The sequence below is a fragment of the Meles meles genome, chromosome 10 (genome assembly GCF_922984935.1).
Source record: "Meles meles chromosome 10, mMelMel3.1 paternal haplotype, whole genome shotgun sequence".
NCBI lineage: Eukaryota > Metazoa > Chordata > Mammalia > Carnivora > Mustelidae > Meles > Meles meles.
Window position 1 is genome coordinate 29,010,154 of NC_060075.1, and position 21,363 is coordinate 29,031,516.

At 39.6% G+C, this 21,363-nt stretch overlaps 1 protein-coding gene across 3 annotated transcripts in view; it reads left to right on the forward strand.

Moving 5' to 3' along the window:
• The first annotated feature begins 1,725 nt into the window (after positions 1-1,725).
• The window catches only part of AASS (aminoadipate-semialdehyde synthase), a 53,857-nt gene continuing 34,219 nt past the window's right edge, over positions 1,726-21,363 (forward strand). For 2 of the 3 annotated variants that reach the window (XM_046020641.1, XM_046020640.1), the window contains exons 1-8: positions 1,726-1,809; positions 8,922-9,146; positions 13,113-13,289; positions 16,166-16,250; positions 19,551-19,618; positions 19,715-19,861; positions 20,784-20,862; positions 20,991-21,118. In XM_046020641.1, the coding sequence (XP_045876597.1) occupies positions 8,937-9,146; positions 13,113-13,289; positions 16,166-16,250; positions 19,551-19,618; positions 19,715-19,861; positions 20,784-20,862; positions 20,991-21,118 (894 nt within the window). In that variant the 5' untranslated portion in view covers positions 1,726-1,809; positions 8,922-8,936. Of the gene's footprint in view, positions 1,810-8,921; positions 9,147-13,112; positions 13,290-16,165; positions 16,251-18,238; positions 18,343-19,550; positions 19,619-19,714; positions 19,862-20,783; positions 20,863-20,990; positions 21,119-21,363 lie in introns of those variants that run through there. The other variant, XM_046020642.1, reaches the window with a different exon arrangement.

A 21,363-nucleotide genomic window follows, 5' to 3' on the forward strand; every position in this document is an offset into this window, starting at 1 on the left:
GTGGTAAGTACATTAAGAGAGGCAGACACAGAGAAGGGAGAGATCTTATTTGTTTGTGATTCAGGGACAGCTTCATTCAGCTGAACCCTAAAGGAATGGATTAGTTTTGGAGAGGTGGACATTTTTGTAAATGATAATTACGGAAAAGTGGGCAGCATGAGATACTGGGGGAGAGAAATAATAATTGTCCGTTTCTTAAAACACTTGGCAGAGAACTTCAGATGTCAGCTTATTTGATTCTCATAATGACCCCACAAAGTCGTTCCTATTCTTATTCTATCGACAGATAAGGGAACCTGGGCTTTTCTGAAAATGAAGTAACTTCCCCATGATTTACCACTTGAGGGGGAAAAGTAAGGCTTCTGATTCAGACTCCTAACCCTTAGGGATACAGCAAAGCACAGATTGTCTTTCAGTGTCAGTTTAAGGCTGGTTCTACCATAGAAATAAAGCTGAGATGGCTGATTTTGGCCGTATCTTGAAGCAAATCACATGTTGTGTGAAGGACTTGGGGCAGTGGTCTACAAATAGTGTATAGTCCCAGGGGCTTTTGCTCAGGCTAATGAGATGATCAGAGTTGTGTGCTTAAGGAAATATGACCTAGTTAGTGCGTAAAAAGGGGTGTGGGTGAGACAGATCACAGAGGGATTTTAAAGGACAGAGTCAACACCAGAGGTATGGTTGACAGATGGAGGAAGAACTGAAGCAAATTTAGTGTTTCAGGCCTGGCTCAGTGGTGATTAGGAAGCTGGTGATATCAAGAATGGAGCTGGGAAACCCGACACAAAGGGAAGGCTGTAGAAGAGTGATTAGGAATATGATTTTGGGTACGTGAAGCTAGAGATACAGAGGACAGTCTCAGCTTCCAGAAAAGATTTTAATTTTCTCTGCACTTGGAGTACAAGTGGAGTTTATAAGAATGTTCTAGGCTCTAGATTATTGACACAAGAGTTTCATGGTGAAACACATCTGTTTCAATGGTAGGTATGAGAAAAGGTAGGTATGAGAAAAGTCTGTTGGAGAAAGTTATGAGAATAGGAGGGACAATTACCCTTTGGCCATTGACTCCCTAGAAGGACCACAGATGGGCGCCTGGCATTTCTTCAGCCTCTAGCACTGAGGCTTGTCTTTATGAAGCGCATTTCCCCTGTCCCTGTAGGGCCACTTAGGACTTTTTAAGACTAGTAACTTTGCCATATATGCATAGATTCTTAATATTCACTGGATGTAGATACACTACACTTAATTTGGTAGTCTCAGTTTGTTGGACTCCAAAACTGTTCTAGGAATTGTCATCTGGCTTCACAGCCTTATTATGAAGCTGTGAAATGCTTTGAAAAGTGTGTATCGCTAAAAGAAACGTAATACACACGAGCTCACAACTTTTTTCCGGGAGAGACACACATCTCTCTAGTGTGTAATGCCCGGACTATTTTCATCCTCCGGCGTTTCCGCCTGTCCTCTGCTACGGACAGTTACAAACGTGGTCAATAACTGTCCTGGGAGGACGTGATTCCCCCAGCTAAGGACGCACGCAGGTCAGAGATCTAGAAGGCAGAAGGATTTTCGGGGAGGAGCAGGGGCAGGGCATGACCTAGCACCTGGCAGCGCCGCCGATTGGCGGAGGAGAAGGTTGTTCCCTCAGGGCGGCCGCTGATTGGCTGTGGGAAGAAGAAGCATGACGTCCTCAAAAGTTGAGCAAACACCTCCTCCTCCCGGCCCCCATCCCAATTTCTGCTGGGAATTCGGAACCTACCCTCTCCGGAGCTCGGAGGCGGTGGGACTGGTCGGCACTTCAGAGGGGACGAGGTGAGGAGGGCCGCCAGGAGGGGGCTGAGCCGCCGGGCGGTGGGTTCCGCCTGCGAGATGCGCTTGGAGATCGCCGGCGAGGCTCCGAGAGCGGCGGGCGAGCTCTGCCTCCTACGCCCTGCGCTGCGGGCCACCCGGCGACTCCGCGGAACCCAGTGGTTTCCGGGACCGGGCGAGGGAGAGGGTGGCGAGCTTTTGGGCCTCCCTTGGGAGCGTTTCCTTTGGAGCGAGGGAGGGCTGTCAGTGCAGTTCTGGAATTTCTGAATAGCAAGGGGAAGGGATGGCAATTAATTTTTTTTTTCTTTTTCTTTTCTCTCTCTTTCTGGCGGGGGAAGCAGGGGCAGTTGTTGGGGAATAAAGGATAGATGTGCGTGGAAGCACATCTCGGACTGTATGCTTATTTAGGTTGGCTGGCTGCGGGGTGTGGTTGATGGAGATTTTGGGGGGCAGCCCTCTCCCTTAACCCCAGCTTTCTCTGTGTGCGGTTGCTGGTCGACTTTTCCAGCTCTGGCCTGCTTAGATAAACTCTGATCACAGACTCTTCAACCTGACCATCTCGGGCTGGCCATTCTCTTTGAGATGGGGACTCCTCTCACCAACACCCCTTCCTACTCCCTCACTCCCTCCCCCCCCTCCGCCCCAGCATACTGCTGCTCCTTGCCTATGCTCTAACAAACCAAGAAAATTTAAGAAATTTGGGCACTCCTCAACTCCTGAGACCTTGCAGGGCCTGCATGTCCAGTGTGAGCACTTAGGCGGGGAAGGGGCACAAGCAGGCGCAGTTCCTCTGCCTGATTGAGTTGGGCTAAATGCCCTAACAACTTCCAGAAGTGATGTGTTTTTCAGACACTGATTTTAGGGGAGTGGGAGTGGGGTGGGCTTGGGGAGAGGAAAGAAAGAAGGGAGAGAGAGTGTTCAGTAACCTGGACAAAGGTGAACATTTTTTGATATCGTGGGTCATCAGTTATCAGAATGTGGGGAAGTTGTGGCTATAATTATGCCCCTGTAGCTACTCAGGGGACTGAAGGATCATTTACTTGGGCGGTAACTCTCACATATTTTGTGGTAGAAATAAAAAGTTAGCAGGAGCACTTTGCATGGACGCCTCTCTGTCTCTGCGTGTATATTTTGTCACTTGCACTCCCCCTCTGCTTTTTCCCCATAGATGAGTGAATCTAGGGGTATATGACCTTCTGGCAGTGTAAACTTTGTGGCCATTTGCAAAGTGAGTTAGAGGACAAAGATTTAGGCCAGTTTTCCCTAGTGACTTTACCACTGTCCAGAAAATCATATTTGTTTTCAGTCTCACTTGTTACTGGTGTCAGCATTATCAGAACTTTACTTTGATTTATTTGCAGTGGAACCCTCTTACCTGCCTCCTCCCCCACTCTCAAGCTTTTAAGCCTTCACAGACCTTAACAGCTCAGGATTTGGAAGTGACCTTTGCCATGTATGCAGTCCTCCTTTAACAGAAAAGTTTTCCAGATATTCTTTTCTTTTATTTTTTTTTAAAGATTTTATTTATTTATTTGACAGAGAGAGATCACAAGTAGACAGGCAGGCAGAGAGAGAGAGAGAGAGAGAGAGAGAGGGAAGGAGGCTCGCTGCTGAGCAGAGAGCCCGATGTGGGACTCGATCCCAGGACCCTGAGATCACGACCCGAGCCGAAGGCAGCGGCTTAACCCACTGAGCCACCCAGGCGCCCCCAGATATTCTTTTATTAATTATCTTATACAAATAACATTGCATACAGTGGCAAGTATTCTTGGTGAGATCACAAGAAAATTCTATGGAATTAAGAAACTGTACATTTGGCATGGGAAATAACATTACTGTTTTCGTTGAATCTAAGATGCCATGGATTATAAAATACATCCCTATTTTAGGGATGCTAAAATACGAAAAATGTGTCATAAATTTCATGAAATACTGTATTAAAATGCTAAGTTATATATCTTGAACACCCAGGCCTGAAGGGTGAAGTTGAGGAGAAGGCTAACTGGGCTCCATTTTGTTTTCTTGACAAATGAAAAGAGGGAGGGAGGGGATCAGTGTGGACCCATAGTGAAGGTCTTACTACATTGTGACAGAGAAAGGGAAGGTAGTGTTTTCTACTAGTGGTGTGGTTGTGCTCACCTTTAAGGAGTAAGCAGGCTTGGAGCCTTCTTCTTTTCTTGACATTCATTAAGCATTAATGGTGTGCAAGATAGTACTCAGTACTTTGTGCGTATTGGCTCAGATAAACTTCACAGTAGCCCTCAGAGGTAGATACTAATCTGAATCCATTTTGCAAATGAGGTACAAACGGGCCAAGTTATGTACCAAGGTCACAGAGTAAACATTTACAGTTTAGCAAAAAGACAAATAAGCAGGTAAACTTTTTGGATTAGAGTCCAATTTAAAATTAACTTTGCATTCCATCTCAATGATACTAAATTTGTGGGCTAAAGACCAGAAGAGTCATGGGTTTTAGAGATCTTTGGATGACTGAGTAGCTGCTTGAAAACATGAATATTCTTAGACCAGATTAATTAATATTAGTAGATTCCTCCTGCCCCAAGTCTGCTGTTTTTTTGTTTGTTTGTTTTTTAACATATGGTTAATTGTTTTACAAGGAATTTAACATGGAAGCATTAAAAGAATGTACCGATGCAACAGGAAGTGAAAGTCTGGAGGATGGTGTTGCTGCTTGCCCAAGCCTTGTTCTAGCAAGCCTTGGGGTTGGGAGGCATTTGGATTTGTTCTAGGCCATCACCAGGTGTTCTGTTAATTTGGAACCCTTTTGGGCCTCTGGTATTATTATGGTCTGGAAACCAAATATGTACTGTGGGTCACGACTCATGGCGGTGGAGCTGTGGCTTCTGCTCTCAAAGGCAGCTTTTACTTAGATATAATCTTTTACGACTACATCTCCCAAAATCTTTGCTTCCTTCATGTGATTAGGATGGTGATACAATCAGTGATCATAGTTTATTTCATAGTAACTGAAAGAAAATGGTGGGGTATCTATGGAATTCTGGGCTTGCTCTATCTATCTATCTATCTATCTATCATCTTTATCTCTAATGACCATTTTCCTTTTTACTTCTGAGAAGGTTAGAAAATACCAAGAACATTTAAAGATGTCCTCCCAGGGGCACATTGTCATGTATACATTGCAAAGATAGATAATTTGTAAATTAAAAGACGTTCTTAAGTCTTTCCCCCATTGAAAGATGGGAAGAGCGGTATGATGGTATCATAGAGATGTTCTATTGCTAAGTCCATCCACTCATTGTCCTCCTATCTCAATGCATGTCTGTGCAATTCACTGTAATACTCCCGTGACTTTTTAGAGTTATTTCAAATTCCTGATTAAAAATGTATACCTTAAAAAAGAAGTATACCTTAGTGCTGTTCTTGGTTTACAAAACACAGAGAAGAACCTTTTAAATTTCATTTTTATGCTATTTGGAACATTCCTTTTATGTGTTGAAGGAAACAGACTGTTTAGAAATTGGCAGGGGAAGTTACTTCCCTCTGCTATGTGACGCTTCTCTTTCTACCCTTTATTCCTCTTCTTCTGATCCTCCTCCTCATTTCCCCTAGCTCTTTCTTTGTCTCTTCATCTCCTTTTCTTGCTTTCCCACCTCCTCCTCGCTCATCCTACAAACTGTCATTAGTACTGACAAGTGATCTCACTAGAACCAGTAGGTAAACCAGGGATCTTTGTGCATTGTTTCACTGAAAGCATTGCAAGAAATATACCTCACATTTACTGCCTGATATTCTTGGAAAGGCCCACAAAATTCAGGACAGGGAAATCTAACACAGCCCACCTAGACATTTCCATGAAATAGACACCTGCCATGCTCTAAGAACAGTTAAGAAATCCTCGCTGCTGCAGATTTCTTGATGACCTTAGAATGAAATGAATTGTGGGCCTGGAAATTTACCATGCTGAGACCAAATTTCGAAGTTCAAGCAATTACTAACACAGTAATACCTGATGCAATTAAATCTCTTGTTCTAAGTACCCAGAAACCTAGAATTTACCTTGGCGGTGACTCAGGAAGGATTTTCCATGGTCCATAGGAAAGGGATCGATAGAAGCACCCCATGCTGAGGAGAGAACTGATCACTTACTCTATTAAAGTCGAGGCCATATGAATCTAATTTATTTCAGAAATGAGCTGGCAGCAGTAACATATATCAGATCTACATGGTGTGGATCCGTAGGCTTTGGCGAAGAGAAAAATCCTGAGTGTTAAATACTAACCCAGGAATCCTGCTTCTCTTAGAAGCAGCAGCTCTAGGCAGATTCCAGTTAAGTTTTTTCACCTGTAAAATGAAGATAATAATAGTATCTACTTATTAAGATTTTTGCAAGGGGGAAATGAAATAATGTCTGGAAAGTGTTCAGCTAGTGTTTAGCATGGTGTCTATTGTTATGTATATTTAAAAACAAAGTTAGAATTATGATTTGAGAATTCCCTACAAAAAGTGAAAGTGAAAGCAGCTTCCCAAAGAAACGAGAGGGTCTACTCCCTGCTACTCTTCTTTTCTAGTCTCCATAGGAAGTCTGCTTTTGCCGAGCGCCTGGGTGGTTGAGGTGGTTAAACAGCTGCCTTCGGCTCGGGTTATGATCTCCAGGTCTTGGGATCGAGTCCCGAGTTGAGCTCCCAGCTCAGCAGGGAGTCGTCTTCTCCCTCTGCCTCTTCCCCCTGCTGTGCCCTCCCTGTTTCTCTTTCTCTCTCTTAAATGAATAATCTTAAAAAAAATAAAAAAGGAAGTCTGCCTTTGCAAATATGTATGTGTGTATTATTTGTGTGTATGTGTCTGTGTCTCCAGACCATATTCCCTATCCCGGACAAGGGAGGGAGGGAGGAAGAGATGGGATGATGGTCACTGGGGGAGGTGAGGCAGTGCTTATAAATCAAGTTTGGGCAGAGGAGAAATACTAAAGTATCTGAACGTGTTCCCTCATATTGGCTCCAAGAATTGCTGCTAAGAATAGAGGATGCAGGGTCACTTGGTCACCTATGGTATGTGAGATAGAGCCCTGTGGGAAAGATGGGACCATTTCTAGGCTCATCTTTGTGTTAAAACAAAACAAAACTCACTTGTCTTTGGAATTGGTTTATTTAAGAACCATTGGGATTTAATTAAGTCCTATGGTATTGTTGCAGTTTTTCCTCTGGTTTGGGGAAGAGTGAGTGCTGTGGACCTGGGCTTGAGTTCGGGCCTGATATAATCTTTTTTTTTTAAATTTTATTTATTTTTTAATTTCTTTTCAGCATAACAGTATTCATTGTTTTTGCACCACACCCAGTGCTCCATGCAATACGTGCCCTCCCTAATACCCACCACCTTGTTCCCCCAACTTCCCACCCCCGAGATATAATCTCTTTTAAAAACAAAACTGTATAAGGGCACGTGGGTGGCTCTTTTGGTTGAGCCTCCGACTCTTGATTTCTGCTTAAGTCATGATCTCAGGGTAGTGAGATAAAGCCGTGTTGAGCTCTGTGCTGAGTATGGAGGCTGCTTGGCATTCTCTCTCTCCCTCTGCCCCTCCCCTCTGCTCACACATACTCTCTCGCTTTCTCTCTCTCTCAAAAAAAAGAAGAATTTTAAAAACAAAGCTGTATAAAAAACCCAAAAATTAAATAGCGTATATAGCAGCCTTTTACCAAAATACTGCTCATCAGTATTTTGGCCAAGTTAAAGAGCCTGAGCTGCTTTTTATCAGCGTGTTTGCTTGCTGGTGTGCATTATTTTTCTTACTGCCCCTCTTCTTTCTAAAGTCTTCTTAGCTGATCTCCTTGCTGTTTGCTTTGTTCTTTTAGTCTGTTGTGTTGTGACTTGACCTATAAATTTTCTATCTCAAATGGCAAGTAGTTGCTCCCAGAAAATCCACTGTATGTGCCGCTGTTTAGACAGAACTTCCCCATCTGTAAAGTGCGTCTGGTGTAGAGATTGCAGTCTGATGTAACAGAAATGTGTTCATAAGAATTTTGATGTATGTTAGCAGTGATTGGTAGGAAATTTCTAGAAAGTGTGAAATTCAATTCCTGTATTTTGATGCCAACCTTAAACATAAAAAACTAAGACAGCATTGAAATGATCCAGCAGATTATCCTCTGAAATTGCCAAGTGTATGTAACCATTTGAAGAGGGGCAGACTATTATTTGATATTTATGCTTTAAAAGTCTATATAAAATTTACTCTGTGCTGGCATAGTAAGCTTCTTGTTTATTCAGTTTCTTGATTGAATAAATGAGTGGCATTATTCAATCTTGAGTAGCAGAAAACTGGTTGAGGCAGGTCTGGGTTTAATATAATAGCAGGAGGAAGTGGAATGGAGAGGAAACCCTGAAAAGGGGAACAGCATGTTTATAGCAACAAAAGGGTGAGGGGGGCTTAGGACAGTGCTTCTTAACCTTTCAACACCTGTCATAGAGAAGCATGTTTGTTTTGTTTTCTTAAATTTCCAATCTGCCAGGACCAATATTTTTCTAAAATTCAGTAACATTGAATTACTAGAAAAATGGTCATGTGATAACAGAGGTTTCCAAGAACTTCCCTTCTATTTCTGTGCATTGCTCATCCAGGACCTGTAAAGAGCAGGTCACTGACTGCCAGCAGGCTGCCAGACACACTTTGAGTAGCACCAGTTTAGGAAATGGTCTGAGATGAAACTCCAAAGAGGTTGGAGCTGGATTGTCAAGAATCTTGCACACGATTAAAGGATTCCAGCCTTTGTGCCATCAAAATTGGCATAAATTAACTTTTTGTATGTGCATCAGAGGTTAACATGCTTAAAACTTTTGTGTTGAATACATGTTTGATGAACCATATTTCAAAAACTCTTTTGGTTTGGCAAATATTGGCTAGTGTCCTATAATTTGCTCAGTACTTTTTTTTATTTTGGAAATAACCTCATTTGTGGAAATTTGGGTTTGTTGGGTAAAGGAGCACTTCACATCATCCAAGGTTTCCCTCTCCTTTTCTCTGTCTTGTGTCTGTTATATCTGAGTTGGTTGGATTTTACAGCAGATTTCTCAGGAGACCAGAAATGATCTGTGAAGCCCTCCTGCCTTTGTTGTCCTGTTCTCTTACGATGTCTTTACAGTCCGCAAGTTTTAAGATGCTGCGAGTTCAAAGGACCAAACTGGGCAGGCTGGGGCTCAGCTTCTCCAAAGGGCTTCACCACAAAGCGGTGATGGCCCTGAGGCGGGAGGATGTGAATGCCTGGGAGAGGAGGGCGCCTCTGGCTCCCCGGCACATCAAAGGGATCACCAACTTGGGATACAAAGTCCTAATACAGCCTTCCAATAGGCGGGCCATTCATGACAAGGTAAATATTTCCAATTTTTTAAATATGTAAGAATAAAATGAAAATCAAGGAGCATCTGAGTAAAAATGCAATTTTTATGAAATCAAGGAACATCTGAATGAAAATAAAATGTTTGCCAATGTCACTTAAACACCACATGATAATATTCCTTTGTTTTGATTATAATGAGATTTCTAGTTAGAACTTGAGTCCAGAATTAAGTTAAGTTGTTTTTTTTCCCCCCACCCTATTCCATGCTTTCTCCAGGTGAGGGATTGGAGGAATTGGCTTTAGAAGGGGGTGATGTCCTTTAGTCATTATGTCCATGTGCAGCCCTGGTTCTGGGACTGGGGAGACTAAGGCCACTAAGACATTACTACATTTCTTAGGAATAAATCATTCTCCTGCATAACCATCAGACTTAAAAAAATAGTTATTTCATAATGTCATCTCACATAACCCATTTCAAATTCCCCATTTTCTCAAATGTCTTTATGGTCTTTTATTTTAATTGAGGCTTAATTAAGGTTCATTGCATTTATTGTTATGTCTCTTTAGTTCTTTTAATTTAGATCTGCATGCCCTTTTGATTTGTTTGTTTCTAAGACATTGACTCTTTTTGAAGAGTCCAGACTAGTTGACTTGTAGAATGGTCTGCTTCTGGGTGTTACTGGCAATTATATTCAGGTTAAAACACTTCTGATACAAATATTATCCAGGTGGTGCATGTTCTTTCCACTCTATCACATCAGACACAAAATACCAGGTTGTCCCAAGGTTAGGAATTCGTGGTCACTTGGCTGAGGTAGTTGCTACCAGGTATCTCCATTCTCTACATAACTTTTTCTGTTTGTAATTACTGAGTCTTCTGCGGAGTGATGTTTTGAGACCTGTGAATCTTGTGTTTGTTTCTCAGCTACCTTTTTTTTTTTTTAAAGATTTTTATTATTTATTTATTTGACAGAGAGAGATCACAAGTAGATAGAGAGGCAGGCAGAGAGAGAGAGAGAGAGAGGGAAGCAGGCTCCCTGCTGAGCAGAGAGCCCGATGCGGGACTCGATCCCAGGACCCTGAGATCATGACCTGAGCTGAAGGCAGCGGCTTAACCCACTGAGCCACCCAGGTGCCCACTCAGCTACCTTTTGCTAAAGATGTTAGGATACGTTGGTGATCTTTCCTGAATCATTTTTTTACATGGAAGCTTGCAAAGTGATGATTTTCTGACTTTATCACTCTTCTAAGTTTACTTGCTGATTTTCTTCTATAGGAAAGAGATTGCCCTTAGTTTTTTCTTTCTTGCTCGTTTGAGTATCATTACGGCTGCATGGACCTTTTTCATTTAATGTATGATAATCTATTAACCATTTTTTTTTAAATGTCCCAGTTACCCCAAATTCGAGATAGAGGGTTCCTTTAAGGGTGCTCCTGTGTCCTTTGGAGCACTTGATCTTTCAGCTTTCTTGTTTCCTGCAGCATCAAATGGTCTTAGTCTTACCTTGTGCTTTTTTTTTGCCCCACACCTGGGATTAGCCATCTATCTCAGCAGGGAGCTCTGATTTCTTTTAGTATGTAGAAACCAAGATGTGATATCTGGTGTTAAGTGTGCTTATTTTTACTGAGATATTGTTGTTCTTAGCAGCAGTGAACGGAGCTAAGAAATAAGATTACACATACATATACATATATATTACTTCATATTACTTCATCATGAATCAATACTGATATTTCCAATAAAAATTTTTAACATTGCAGGTTTTCTTACCTTTAAAATTTTATATTTACATCTGTGTTCTCCAGTACTGAAAATTTTAATTCTTTATAATATTAAGGCATGTTTTTTGCTTTATCTTGTATTATACATAAAATAGTTTTGGAATCATGATAACTATTATTATAACTAACAATAACCCTATAAATGTTAAGAGAGTAGATCTTAAAAGTTCTTATGCAACTGTGCATGGTGACAGATGTTAACTAGATTTATTTTGGCGATCATTTTGCAATACATACAAATATCAATTATTATGTTGTACATGTGAAACTATATAATGTGTGTCAATTATACCTCAATAAAAAATCAACCTATTAAATGGAGTTTAGTATTTTTTGAGTAAAAAAATGTTTTTTTGCTTTTAGAATATATCTCACAAAGAATATTCAGATTGCTGTATTCAAGTTATTTGAGTTATTCTTTCTATATAGTTATATTGTCAATGTAATATACAGTTGGATTTATGTATTTTTCTATACATTTTCAAGATTGCTTTTAAATCCTTTTTGATTTAATTATGTTTTTAAGATAAGTGAGATATTTACAAGTTTCAAATGTTTGAACTCTGTAAAATGATGCATTGTAGAAAGTCTTCTTCTTATCTTAATCCCTTACATCCTGTTCCTACTGTCTCCATAGTTTACTATTGTCATTAGTTTCTGATGTATTATTCCTGCGTTTCTTTCTGTAAAAATGAGCGTGTGTGTGTGTGTGTGTGTGTGTGTGTGTGTGTGTGTGTGTTTTCTCAGTTTCCCCCTTAGTCTTACATAGAAGGTTGTAAACTATACATACTCTATCTTACCTTGTTTGTTTAGTCAGTGAGATATCCTGGAACTCACTCCTTGTCTGTTCATGGAGATCCACTTCATTCTATTCAATGGCTGTGTTTTAATGTCGTAATTACTCCATGATTTGTCATTTATTTAACCAGTCTACTACAAATGGACAGATAGATTGTTTTCAAAGAAACCAGGTATGAATCATATGTTCACTCTTGTAGTATCTGTCCATCTGTAGTTTCCTTTAAAGTAGATTCCTAACTAGATTCATCTTCCTTTTATTCAGCTGCCACTTTTGATGCTCTTTTAATTCTGCCTGGATCACGCCAACCCTTTATTTAGAAGTCTGAAATGACTTCGATTGCCTCCATGTACTAGCTACTCAATCTCAGTTAAATGTGTAAGCCTCAGGTTTCCCATTGATAAAATGGCCATAATAATAATAATACCTACCTCATGAGAGTTTTAGGAAAATTATATGAGATAATTCCTGAAAAGAGCTTAGTAAAGCAAGTACTAATTTATTAATAAATGTTGATGATGATTTTTATTTTTTATCCAGTAAAGATCATATTCACCGTAATAGTCTTCTTTTCCAAATTGACTTATCCCTTATGCCCTAAACAGCTCCTTACTTTCCTGCCTCCATATTTGTATATATTTCTTCAATTCTTTCTACTGATACTACCACCTTACATCTCCCATCTCCATCTCTCCAAATCCTACCTAGCCTTTTAGATTACTTTAAAGTTTCATATTTCCTTGATAATCTCACCCAGGAATTATCTCAGTATCCATTAAGCTAATGTATCACTTAGATTCTGCTGTTCATAATTCTTTTGAATTCAGCCTCATTTACTATGCTCCTGGCTTCTTTTTACTGTATTTTGTGAGCTTCTTTATAGGAAGGAGGTTGTCTACATTTTTAGTGTGTCTTACCATCACATCTCTAGCACAGTCTACTGGATGGAGTGGGGCAGTAATAAATATTAATTGAACAACAACAACAAAAAATAAATAGAAAAGAAAAGAAAAAAGTAAATATTGCAGATATATGTCTTTCCTTTAAAAATACACCTGAGTAATAGTAATACAATATTTTGCATTTAACATTTCAGTGCATTGTTGATACAAAAATACATTTCACAAGTATTTTAAAATCATATGTGCTAGTAGTTATGACATACTATTCACTGCTCTTAAATAGGAGTAGGTGGTGAATTTTCTAACCTTTTTTGCTACAAAAGTCAAACTTGTTAAATTGATCTTTGGCAAGAAAGTAAAAATACTAGAAGTAGTTATTCTACTATTCGTTCTGATCCATACAGATTTTATGCCTTCAAAAGATTGTGCCTTTAATTGCTACACTTATTTATTAAAGAAAATAAGAATACAACAAATTAGAGAAATAACTTTTAACCGAAATTGCATTCCCAGGAATATGTCAAAGCTGGTGGCATTCTTCAGGAGGATATTTCTGAAGCTTGTCTAATTTTGGGAGTTAAAAGACCCCCAGAGGAAAAATTAATGTCTAAGAAGACTTATGCATTCTTCTCCCACACAATAAAGGCTCAGGAGGCCAATATGGGCTTGCTGGATGAGATTCTGAGACAGGTAATTAGTGACCAGTAATCATAAATGTTAACATAGAAACAGTGTTTCTTTCTATCTTTAAATGTCAAGTGGAGTTTTAGTTTCCTTTCAGCATGTAGGAAATACATCATGTTATTCACCTCAGTAGGAAAGGTGATCTGTGAATTAGTGCTTGAATAGTTCTGCTGCTCTTAGGGCTTCTCTGCTGTGCATGTTTGGAATTTAATAAGAGAAACCAAACATTTCATTCCTTTTGTACTGAAATGGAAAAAAATGATAAAAGTGTCTCCCCTAAATGATTAGCATTTTATAATGCCAGTTGGTCAGATATTACCAAGTAGAATTGAGAGCCGAAAAGAGCTTCGGGATCATATAATTCACTTCCCTCATTTCTCAGATGAGCCCAGAGAGGTGAAGTGACTAAACTGAGGTTGCACAGCTCTGTAGTGCCAGAACTGGACTGGGAATTATTTTTACATTCATTATCGTTCATAAAGGAAGAAATCATTTTCTGAGATATAAGTACTATACAAAAACTCTATTCATTCAACAAATACTTAGTGTCTGCATTGTGACTGACCCTCTTCACTGCAGTGACAATAAAGTAACTCTGTCCTCACAGAGCTTACATTCTAGTGGGGGTAGACAGATGATAAATATATAAATAAGATATCTCATCTGTCACTTAGAGATATGTGTGATGGACATAAATATGATACAGAAGCAAAAAGGGGGTTCTGGGCACTGTGGGTGGACAATAGTTTAAATAGGACGATCGGGGAGAGCCTCACTGCAAATTTGGCATTGAGCAGAAATTCGAAGGATGTGAAGGATCAAGTCATATCTGTCAGGTAAGAGTTTTCCAAGCGGAGAGCATACTAGTGCAAGGTCCTGTGCGTCTGGCTGAGTGGAGGGTTAGTAAATCATGTTCTAAAGTGCTTATTCAGCCTGCTGTGTGGATAATATTGGAGATGGGAGGAGAAAGTTGGTAAGATTGTTAGTCTAGACTAGTATGGATACCAGGTTCCAAATGACAGTGGCTTGCACAAGGGAGTGGAAGTGTGGAAGTAGAGGTGGTGGTACATATACCAATATTGGCTGTATTTTAGAGGTCAGATCCTGCAAAAGCTACTGGTGAAACAAATGTGGAATATGAGAGAAAGAGCAAATGAGAGGAGTCCAAGATCTTCACTTGAGCAATCTGAAGGAGTGGCCACAGCCTGAGATGATGGTACTGCAAGAGGGAGCAGGCTGGGGTGGGATGATCAGGAGTCAGGAGTCGAGTTTAGGGCCTGCTGAGTTTAATTTGTCCATTAGACATCTAAGCAGATTTCAGACCTTAGACATTAGATTTTAAAGAGGGAGCCATTGATCATGAGTTTGTAGCTCCAGGCGACTCCTCCTGATACATATTTGTAGTTGTTAGAGACTTGATGGCGTCTAAGACTGGGAGGCTTGATGAGGGTAGGCAGTAAGTGTAGATAGAGAAGTCCAAGGTCCAAGCCCTGGGGTAAGAATGCTAGATTAGAGCATAGGAAACTAGACTAGAATCTAAGAATAGGCAGAGGACAGGAGACCTCACAAACTGTAAAAGGAAGGGAGGAAATTGTGTTCTGTACAGGCCTATAGAATACATTCTATCATTTCAAATTTGCAAGAACTCTGCTAGTGAATTCCCAGTGGTTTTGAAAAACAAATGCAAAAAGTAATTAATGTAAATAATGCTACAGGAAAAAGGTGTCACCTTAAGCAGATAAACTCCTTTAGAAGTACTTAGGAGGGGCACCTGGGTGGCTCAGTGGGTTGAGTCTTTGCCTTCAGCTCAGGTCAGCGTCTCAGGGTCCTGGGATCGAGCCCTGCGTTGGGCTCTCTGCTCAGCAGGGAGCCTGCTTCCCTGCCGCCTTGCCTGCCTCTCTGCCTACTTGTGATATCTATCCATCAAATAAATGAAAAAAATCTTAAAAAAAAAAAGTACTTAGGATTTTCTTTTTTGTTACATGAACTTTTGTTTGTTACAAGAGAACTGAACAAAAACAACTGGCATGGCTGCTTTTTAGCAGTATTTTGTTGATGAATAGTAAACATTCTTACATTCAGGCATATGGTAAAAATCATATGCTCTTTGAGGAGATAAAGTGACTATTTAAGACATTCTATAATTACAGTATATCAGTAGCTTTTAAGTGTGAGTTAATAAGACATTGCTGAGAGGGAAGATTCCGGAAGATTCCCAAAGACAGGAAGAATGTGGTTTCAGTGAAGGTGAGAAAATGAAAAGCAGGTGGCATGTACTACTTTGTAAATGAAGTTTACTTAAAAAAGGATGGAGAGAGAAAAAGAGGGAAGGAGGAAGGGAGAGAGAAAATGAGATTTGTGCGTATGGACTTGAGAAGGGGGTGTTGTCATTTTCAAGGTAGGAAGGAGCAATGTACAAAGGGGTAATGCAGGAAAGGAAAAGTTCCTTTTCCTTTGTCTTGGAAGAGAGTGGTCTTGGAAGACATGGGGAAAAGCTGGGATCCAGTTCACAGGGATTAGCCTTGGGAGGGACTTGTTTTCTTTGAGACTAGAAGGAAGGATGTGGGGATGAGTGGACTGTAGATAGATATGTAGATGGTGCTGGCCTAAAAGTTAAAGGAAAGCATGCCTTTCCAATTTTATTGACCACATTCAGGGGGCATTTATCACCCTACTAGGACCATCTCTAATCACAGACCTATCAGTGGTTTGCGACCCAGCATTTTCTGGATATTTCATGGTGCACCTGATGGTAACTTACAAAGTCAAGATATATTTTATAAGAGGAAGAAATGCGATATATTTATTTGCTCATATATATACTTTACTCATTGAGATTAAGCTTAGTTGGTCTGGGTGAAAATTTTTTATCCTTTTTTCAGGAAGTCCGACTTATTGATTACGAGAAAATGGTGGATCATAGAGGAACACGGGTAGTGGCGTTTGGACAGTGGGCAGGTGTGGCAGGTAGGTATGCCAGGGTTTTTACATCACCCACTTTTTAAATTTACCTGGGAAGTAATTGTTTTCTTTTTTTCTATGACTAGAGCAGGGAAGGGTTCATTTCCACTGATAAAAATAAACATGGGGAGGGCATCTGGGTGGCTTAGTGGGTTAAGCCTCTGCCTTCAGCTCAGGTCATGATCTCAGGGTCCTGGGATCGAATCCCGCATTGGGCTCTCTGCTTGGCAGGGAGCCTGCTCCCCCCCTCTTTATCTGCCTGACTCTCTGCCTACTTGTGATCTCTCTCTGTCAAATAAATAAATAAAATCTTTAAAAGAAAAAAAATAAACATGGGGATACAGCTAAGGGTGATGAACATTAGGGGAATAAAAAAGTAAAACATTACACATCTTTATTACAAAAGTTAAAAAGAAAAAGCAGGAAAAAGGAGAACAACTGTGAATAGGATCTGACTTTTAAGGTAGTTCTATCTGGAAGTCTAGGAGAGGTCAATTTGGTGATGAGAAGTTGTGGAGGAGAAGAAAAGGGGGAAAAGAGAGGGAAAAGATAGAGGGGCAGAAGCCAAGAGAAGAAAGGATAAGAACTGGAATTGGGGGAAAGTCCACTTGATTTTTGGCCCAGTTAGTACTGTGAGGCTTCTTTAGTTGAGGGAACATCACTTCATGTTATAACTCTACACCAGATTAGAACTTGAAGGTCTGTAATTGTTAGAACAAGTAGAAAATTGGTGGAAATACAGAATAGTAAAATACCATCAGCTACTCTGACGTAATTGAGGGTTCTTGAGCACTCACCCAGATGGTCCATAAGAACGAAACAGTTCTTAATAAACAAAAAATGTTTTAAATCATAGAGTATGTGCTCTGACTATAATAAAGTTGCAGTTGAAATAATAATAGAAATATATCTAGAAAATTTCCAGATATTTGCAAGGTAATGTATTTTTGAATAACCGATGAGTCAAGAAGGAATCACAGGAAAAATAAGTAAATACTTTGAATTGAATGAAAATTTAAAACAGCATACCAGAATTTATGGGGTGCAGATAAGGTGGTGCTTGGGAGGAAATTTACAACATTTAATGCTTTTATTAGAAATGAAGAAAGTCCAAATTAGTGATCTAAACTTTGATCTTATGAAGCAAGAAAATGAAGAAGTAATTAAACCCAAAGCAAATAAAAGAAAAAGAATAATAAAGATAAGAGGGAAAACCAATGAAATCAGAAGCTAGTTTTTTTTTTTTTTTTCTTAAGCAAATCAGTAAAATAGCTAGGCCTCTAGTTAGGCTGATTAGAAAAATAGAGAAGGCACAATTTACCAATATTAGGAATGCAAGAGGGGTCATCACTATATTTCATATAGACATTAAAAGGGAAAGAAAATGTTATGAATAGGCTAATAAATTGGACAGTGTTGATCAAATAGACAAATCCTTGAAAGACAAAAATGACCAAAACCAACTCAAGAAGAAATAAAAAACTTGAATATCAATGTACATAAGAAATTCTCAGGGTTTTATCAAGAGAAATGAATTACTTTTTTTACAAAGACATTTCTAGTAGCTTCATTCTAATAGTGTAAAAATAATCCAGATATCTATCATCAGAAGAATGGGTAAATAAGTTGTGATATACCCATAAAATGGAAGCTCCTTGTCAATAAAAAGAAGTAAACTACTGAATAAATACGGAAACTACACTGAGTTATGTGTGAATCTCAAAAACATGCTGAGTGAAAGCAGACACACAAAGAGTATATACCAATAATTTCATTTATATGAAACTGTAGAATTAACTACTCTGTACAGAGAGAAGTAAAACCAATACTTTCCTGAGGTAAAGAGCTGGGAAGGATTGACTGGGGTGATGGAAATATTCTATATCTCAATTATGTTGGTGGTAATACGGGTGCGTACATATGTTCACAGTTACCAAACGATGCACTTTAAAATGGTGCATTTTATTGAATATAAATTACTCTTTTAAAAGTTGATTTCAGAAAAAAGATCAAAGAACATTTGGAAGGGATACAGAGAAGGAAAGTTCTGTTCCTAAAAAGAAGAAGAAGAGAATGGATGCTGAGGTCTTTGCTGTGGGTATGCTGAGTTTTCACTATTTGAGTCAGAACTGAGAAATTCATAAGATAGTTGATCAGGTCTTGAAATAAAATAACCTGTGTTAGAGATACAGACTTGGGGTCATCAGTGTATACAGAATACTTGAAATTTAGGACTGGATAAAATAAGCTAAGGAAAAAAAAATGTAGAGATTGAAGAGAGTAGGTCCCTGGACAGAATCTTGAGGCCAGCTAATTTTTAAAAAGGACCTTAAGGAAAGGGCAGAGGACACAAAAAGAATTGGGCATGGGAAGAGGCACCTATAGAAATGTGGGATGAAAATTTTCAAGTCAGGGATGCTTGGGGAAGCGAGGGTTCCGCGTTGCCAAATACCACTGACAGGTAAGTCAAGATCTGACATTTGTTCCCTGAATTTATCTATTTAGACAACTAAAATTGCCAAAGGCAGTCATAAGGTCAATGCTGACCTTGTATTTGTTTGTTCATTAGTTTTGGTTTGAGAGGAATCTAAGTGTCTTTTTAAATGTTGATAAGAGTGAGCCAGTATATTGTGCTAAGTGAAATAACTCAATCAGAGAAAGACAAGTATATGATCTCACTGATAGAATTTGAGAAACAAGACAGAGGATCATAGTGGAAGGAGGGAAAAATGAAACAAGATGAAACCAGAGAGGGAGGTAAACCATAAGAGACTCTTAATCTCAGGAAACAAACTAAAGGTTGCTGGAGGGGAGGGGGGTTGGGAGGGAAGGGAGGGCTGGGGGATGGACACTGGGGAAGGTATGTACTATGGTGAGCACTGTGAATTGTGTAGGACTGATGAATCACAGACCTGTACCCCTGAAACAAATAATATAGTATATGCTAATTTAAAAAGAGCCAATAAGGAGGGACAGTGAAAGGAATAATTTCAAAAGTGAATTCCTTAGAGAAGGAATGGGAAGGAATGGGATTTGGAGCAAGGTAGAGAGAATAACCTTAGAAAAGAGGAAAGACACTTTTCATTTACCAGGGTTGAAAGTGGAAGGGGCTAGATAGGGATGCAGCTGAGTAGTGCTCTCAATGGCAGAAAATTGAGGGGATGGATAAGGTGACCACTGGGGCCCTTTCCAAATCCAAGATGCTGTGGTCTGTGCTTCATCAGAGCACCGAGCAGGTTGGAGAGAGAGAGTGAGCAGCTTCAACCCCTGACTGACGGCTCTTCTGTTGGTCTGATTCTGCAATAGGGATGATCAACATTTTACATGGAATGGGGCTAAGGCTCCTCGCTTTGGGACATCACACACCTTTTATGGTGAGATGTGTATTTTGTTCATTTTTTTTGAAAATATGTATCAGGACAATGTCTCAGGTGGTCGACTGATTTGAATTCCTGTGTGCTTGCTTGCAGCATATTGGCATGGCCCATAACTACAGGAACAGCAGCCAGGCTGTGCAAGCTGTCCGCGATGCTGGCTATGAAATATCTCTGGGTTTGATGCCAAAGTCGATAGGGCCTTTAACATTTGTGTTCACAGGGACTGGTAATGTATCTAAGGTAATTTCTTAGATGTTTCTAAGGAAGTCTTTCTGTAAAGCAGTCCAAACTCTGAAACTAGCCCAAGGAATGTGAACATTTTTAGTCATTTCCGCCTTGTTTCTGGATGAGTAGGCATTCTGTTTTTGGTACTTTCTTACCTAGGTAACCTTTCCCCAGTATAGAGCAGTAATGGTCCAAACTTAACTTTCTTTGCTGTTGTTTGACTCCAACCTGTCACAGTATTTGAACGCTTTTTCTTTCTAAAGAGATAAATCATTGTTAATGGTACATAGGTCTGTTCTTAGGGTGATCTCTTTTACCTTCATCACTGAGATAGCCAAAAGTTTGGAAGTGAGTACAGGATGTAAATTTTTAAAAATGATTTGAAGTTTCGCCAAGAAGATTTTAGGAAGCTTAATACAGGATCAGAATTCATACTTTTTCTTCCTTCTGGGATGGTTTTGAGAAGTCAGTTGTGATCCCGCAGGGAAACTTGTAAATGTAAAATAGGTCTTCTCTCAATGAAAACATGTTACAAATAGGACATCACTCTTCGTATTATGCTGTGAGATAGGCATCTAATTTTTTCATAGGAAATACAGTTTCATCACTTGAAATAATTCTGCGATGAAGCAAAAAAGTAAATAGAAATATTTTATTGTGCCCTCATTTTTAAACACCTTTATATCTACTCTGAGTAACTTTAGTTAAAAAAAAAAAAAATGAAAGCTCCTTCCAATGGATGCTGTTCCTACTGGAATAAAAGTTGGTTTGTAGACTGTGAGAGAAGCTTATCTGTACTTCTGTGTTGCAGACTTCGTCTCTGGGCAGGACAAGTAGAGCTAATAATTGTGGGGAAAGTGAATTGGAATCTTTGCAGGAAAACATGCTGGCTTCTTTCCTATTGATTTTTAGATTTTTACTCATGCATTATTTACAGGGAGCCCAAGAAATCTTCAATGAGTTGCCTTGTGAATATGTGGAACCACATGAATTAAAAGAAGTTTCCCAAAATGGAGGTAAGGGGGAGGGGAATAACAGTATGTATCTTTTTACTGTTTTTAACAGTTTCTGTGTTATAATACTTTATCACCATAAATCTTTATCATTTGTCACCTACTTTACTAATTTCTTTCTCCTCTCCAAGACCTGAGAAAAGTGTATGGGACGGTGTTAAGTCGCCATCATCATCTTGTCAGGAAAACAGATGGTGTGTATGATCCTGTAGAGTATGACAAATACCCTGAGCGCTACATAAGTCGTTTTAATACTGACGTGAGTATCACACTCAGCTTCTCACTTGGTTGCTCCTAATATGCTATAGTTAGGCTGTTTTCAAGGAGAGAGATTATTAATGTATATATTGGTTTTCAGTTCCCCATATTGACTTGTGAATCCTTTGGGGTTGGCCTTAGAAGTTGTTGGCTTTTATCGATGTTGGGCTTTACTTAGTGGTTTTGCTGGATATGCCCTTAGTTTCACTATCTCTGTTTCTGCTTCAGGTCCTCCTGTGCCCAATA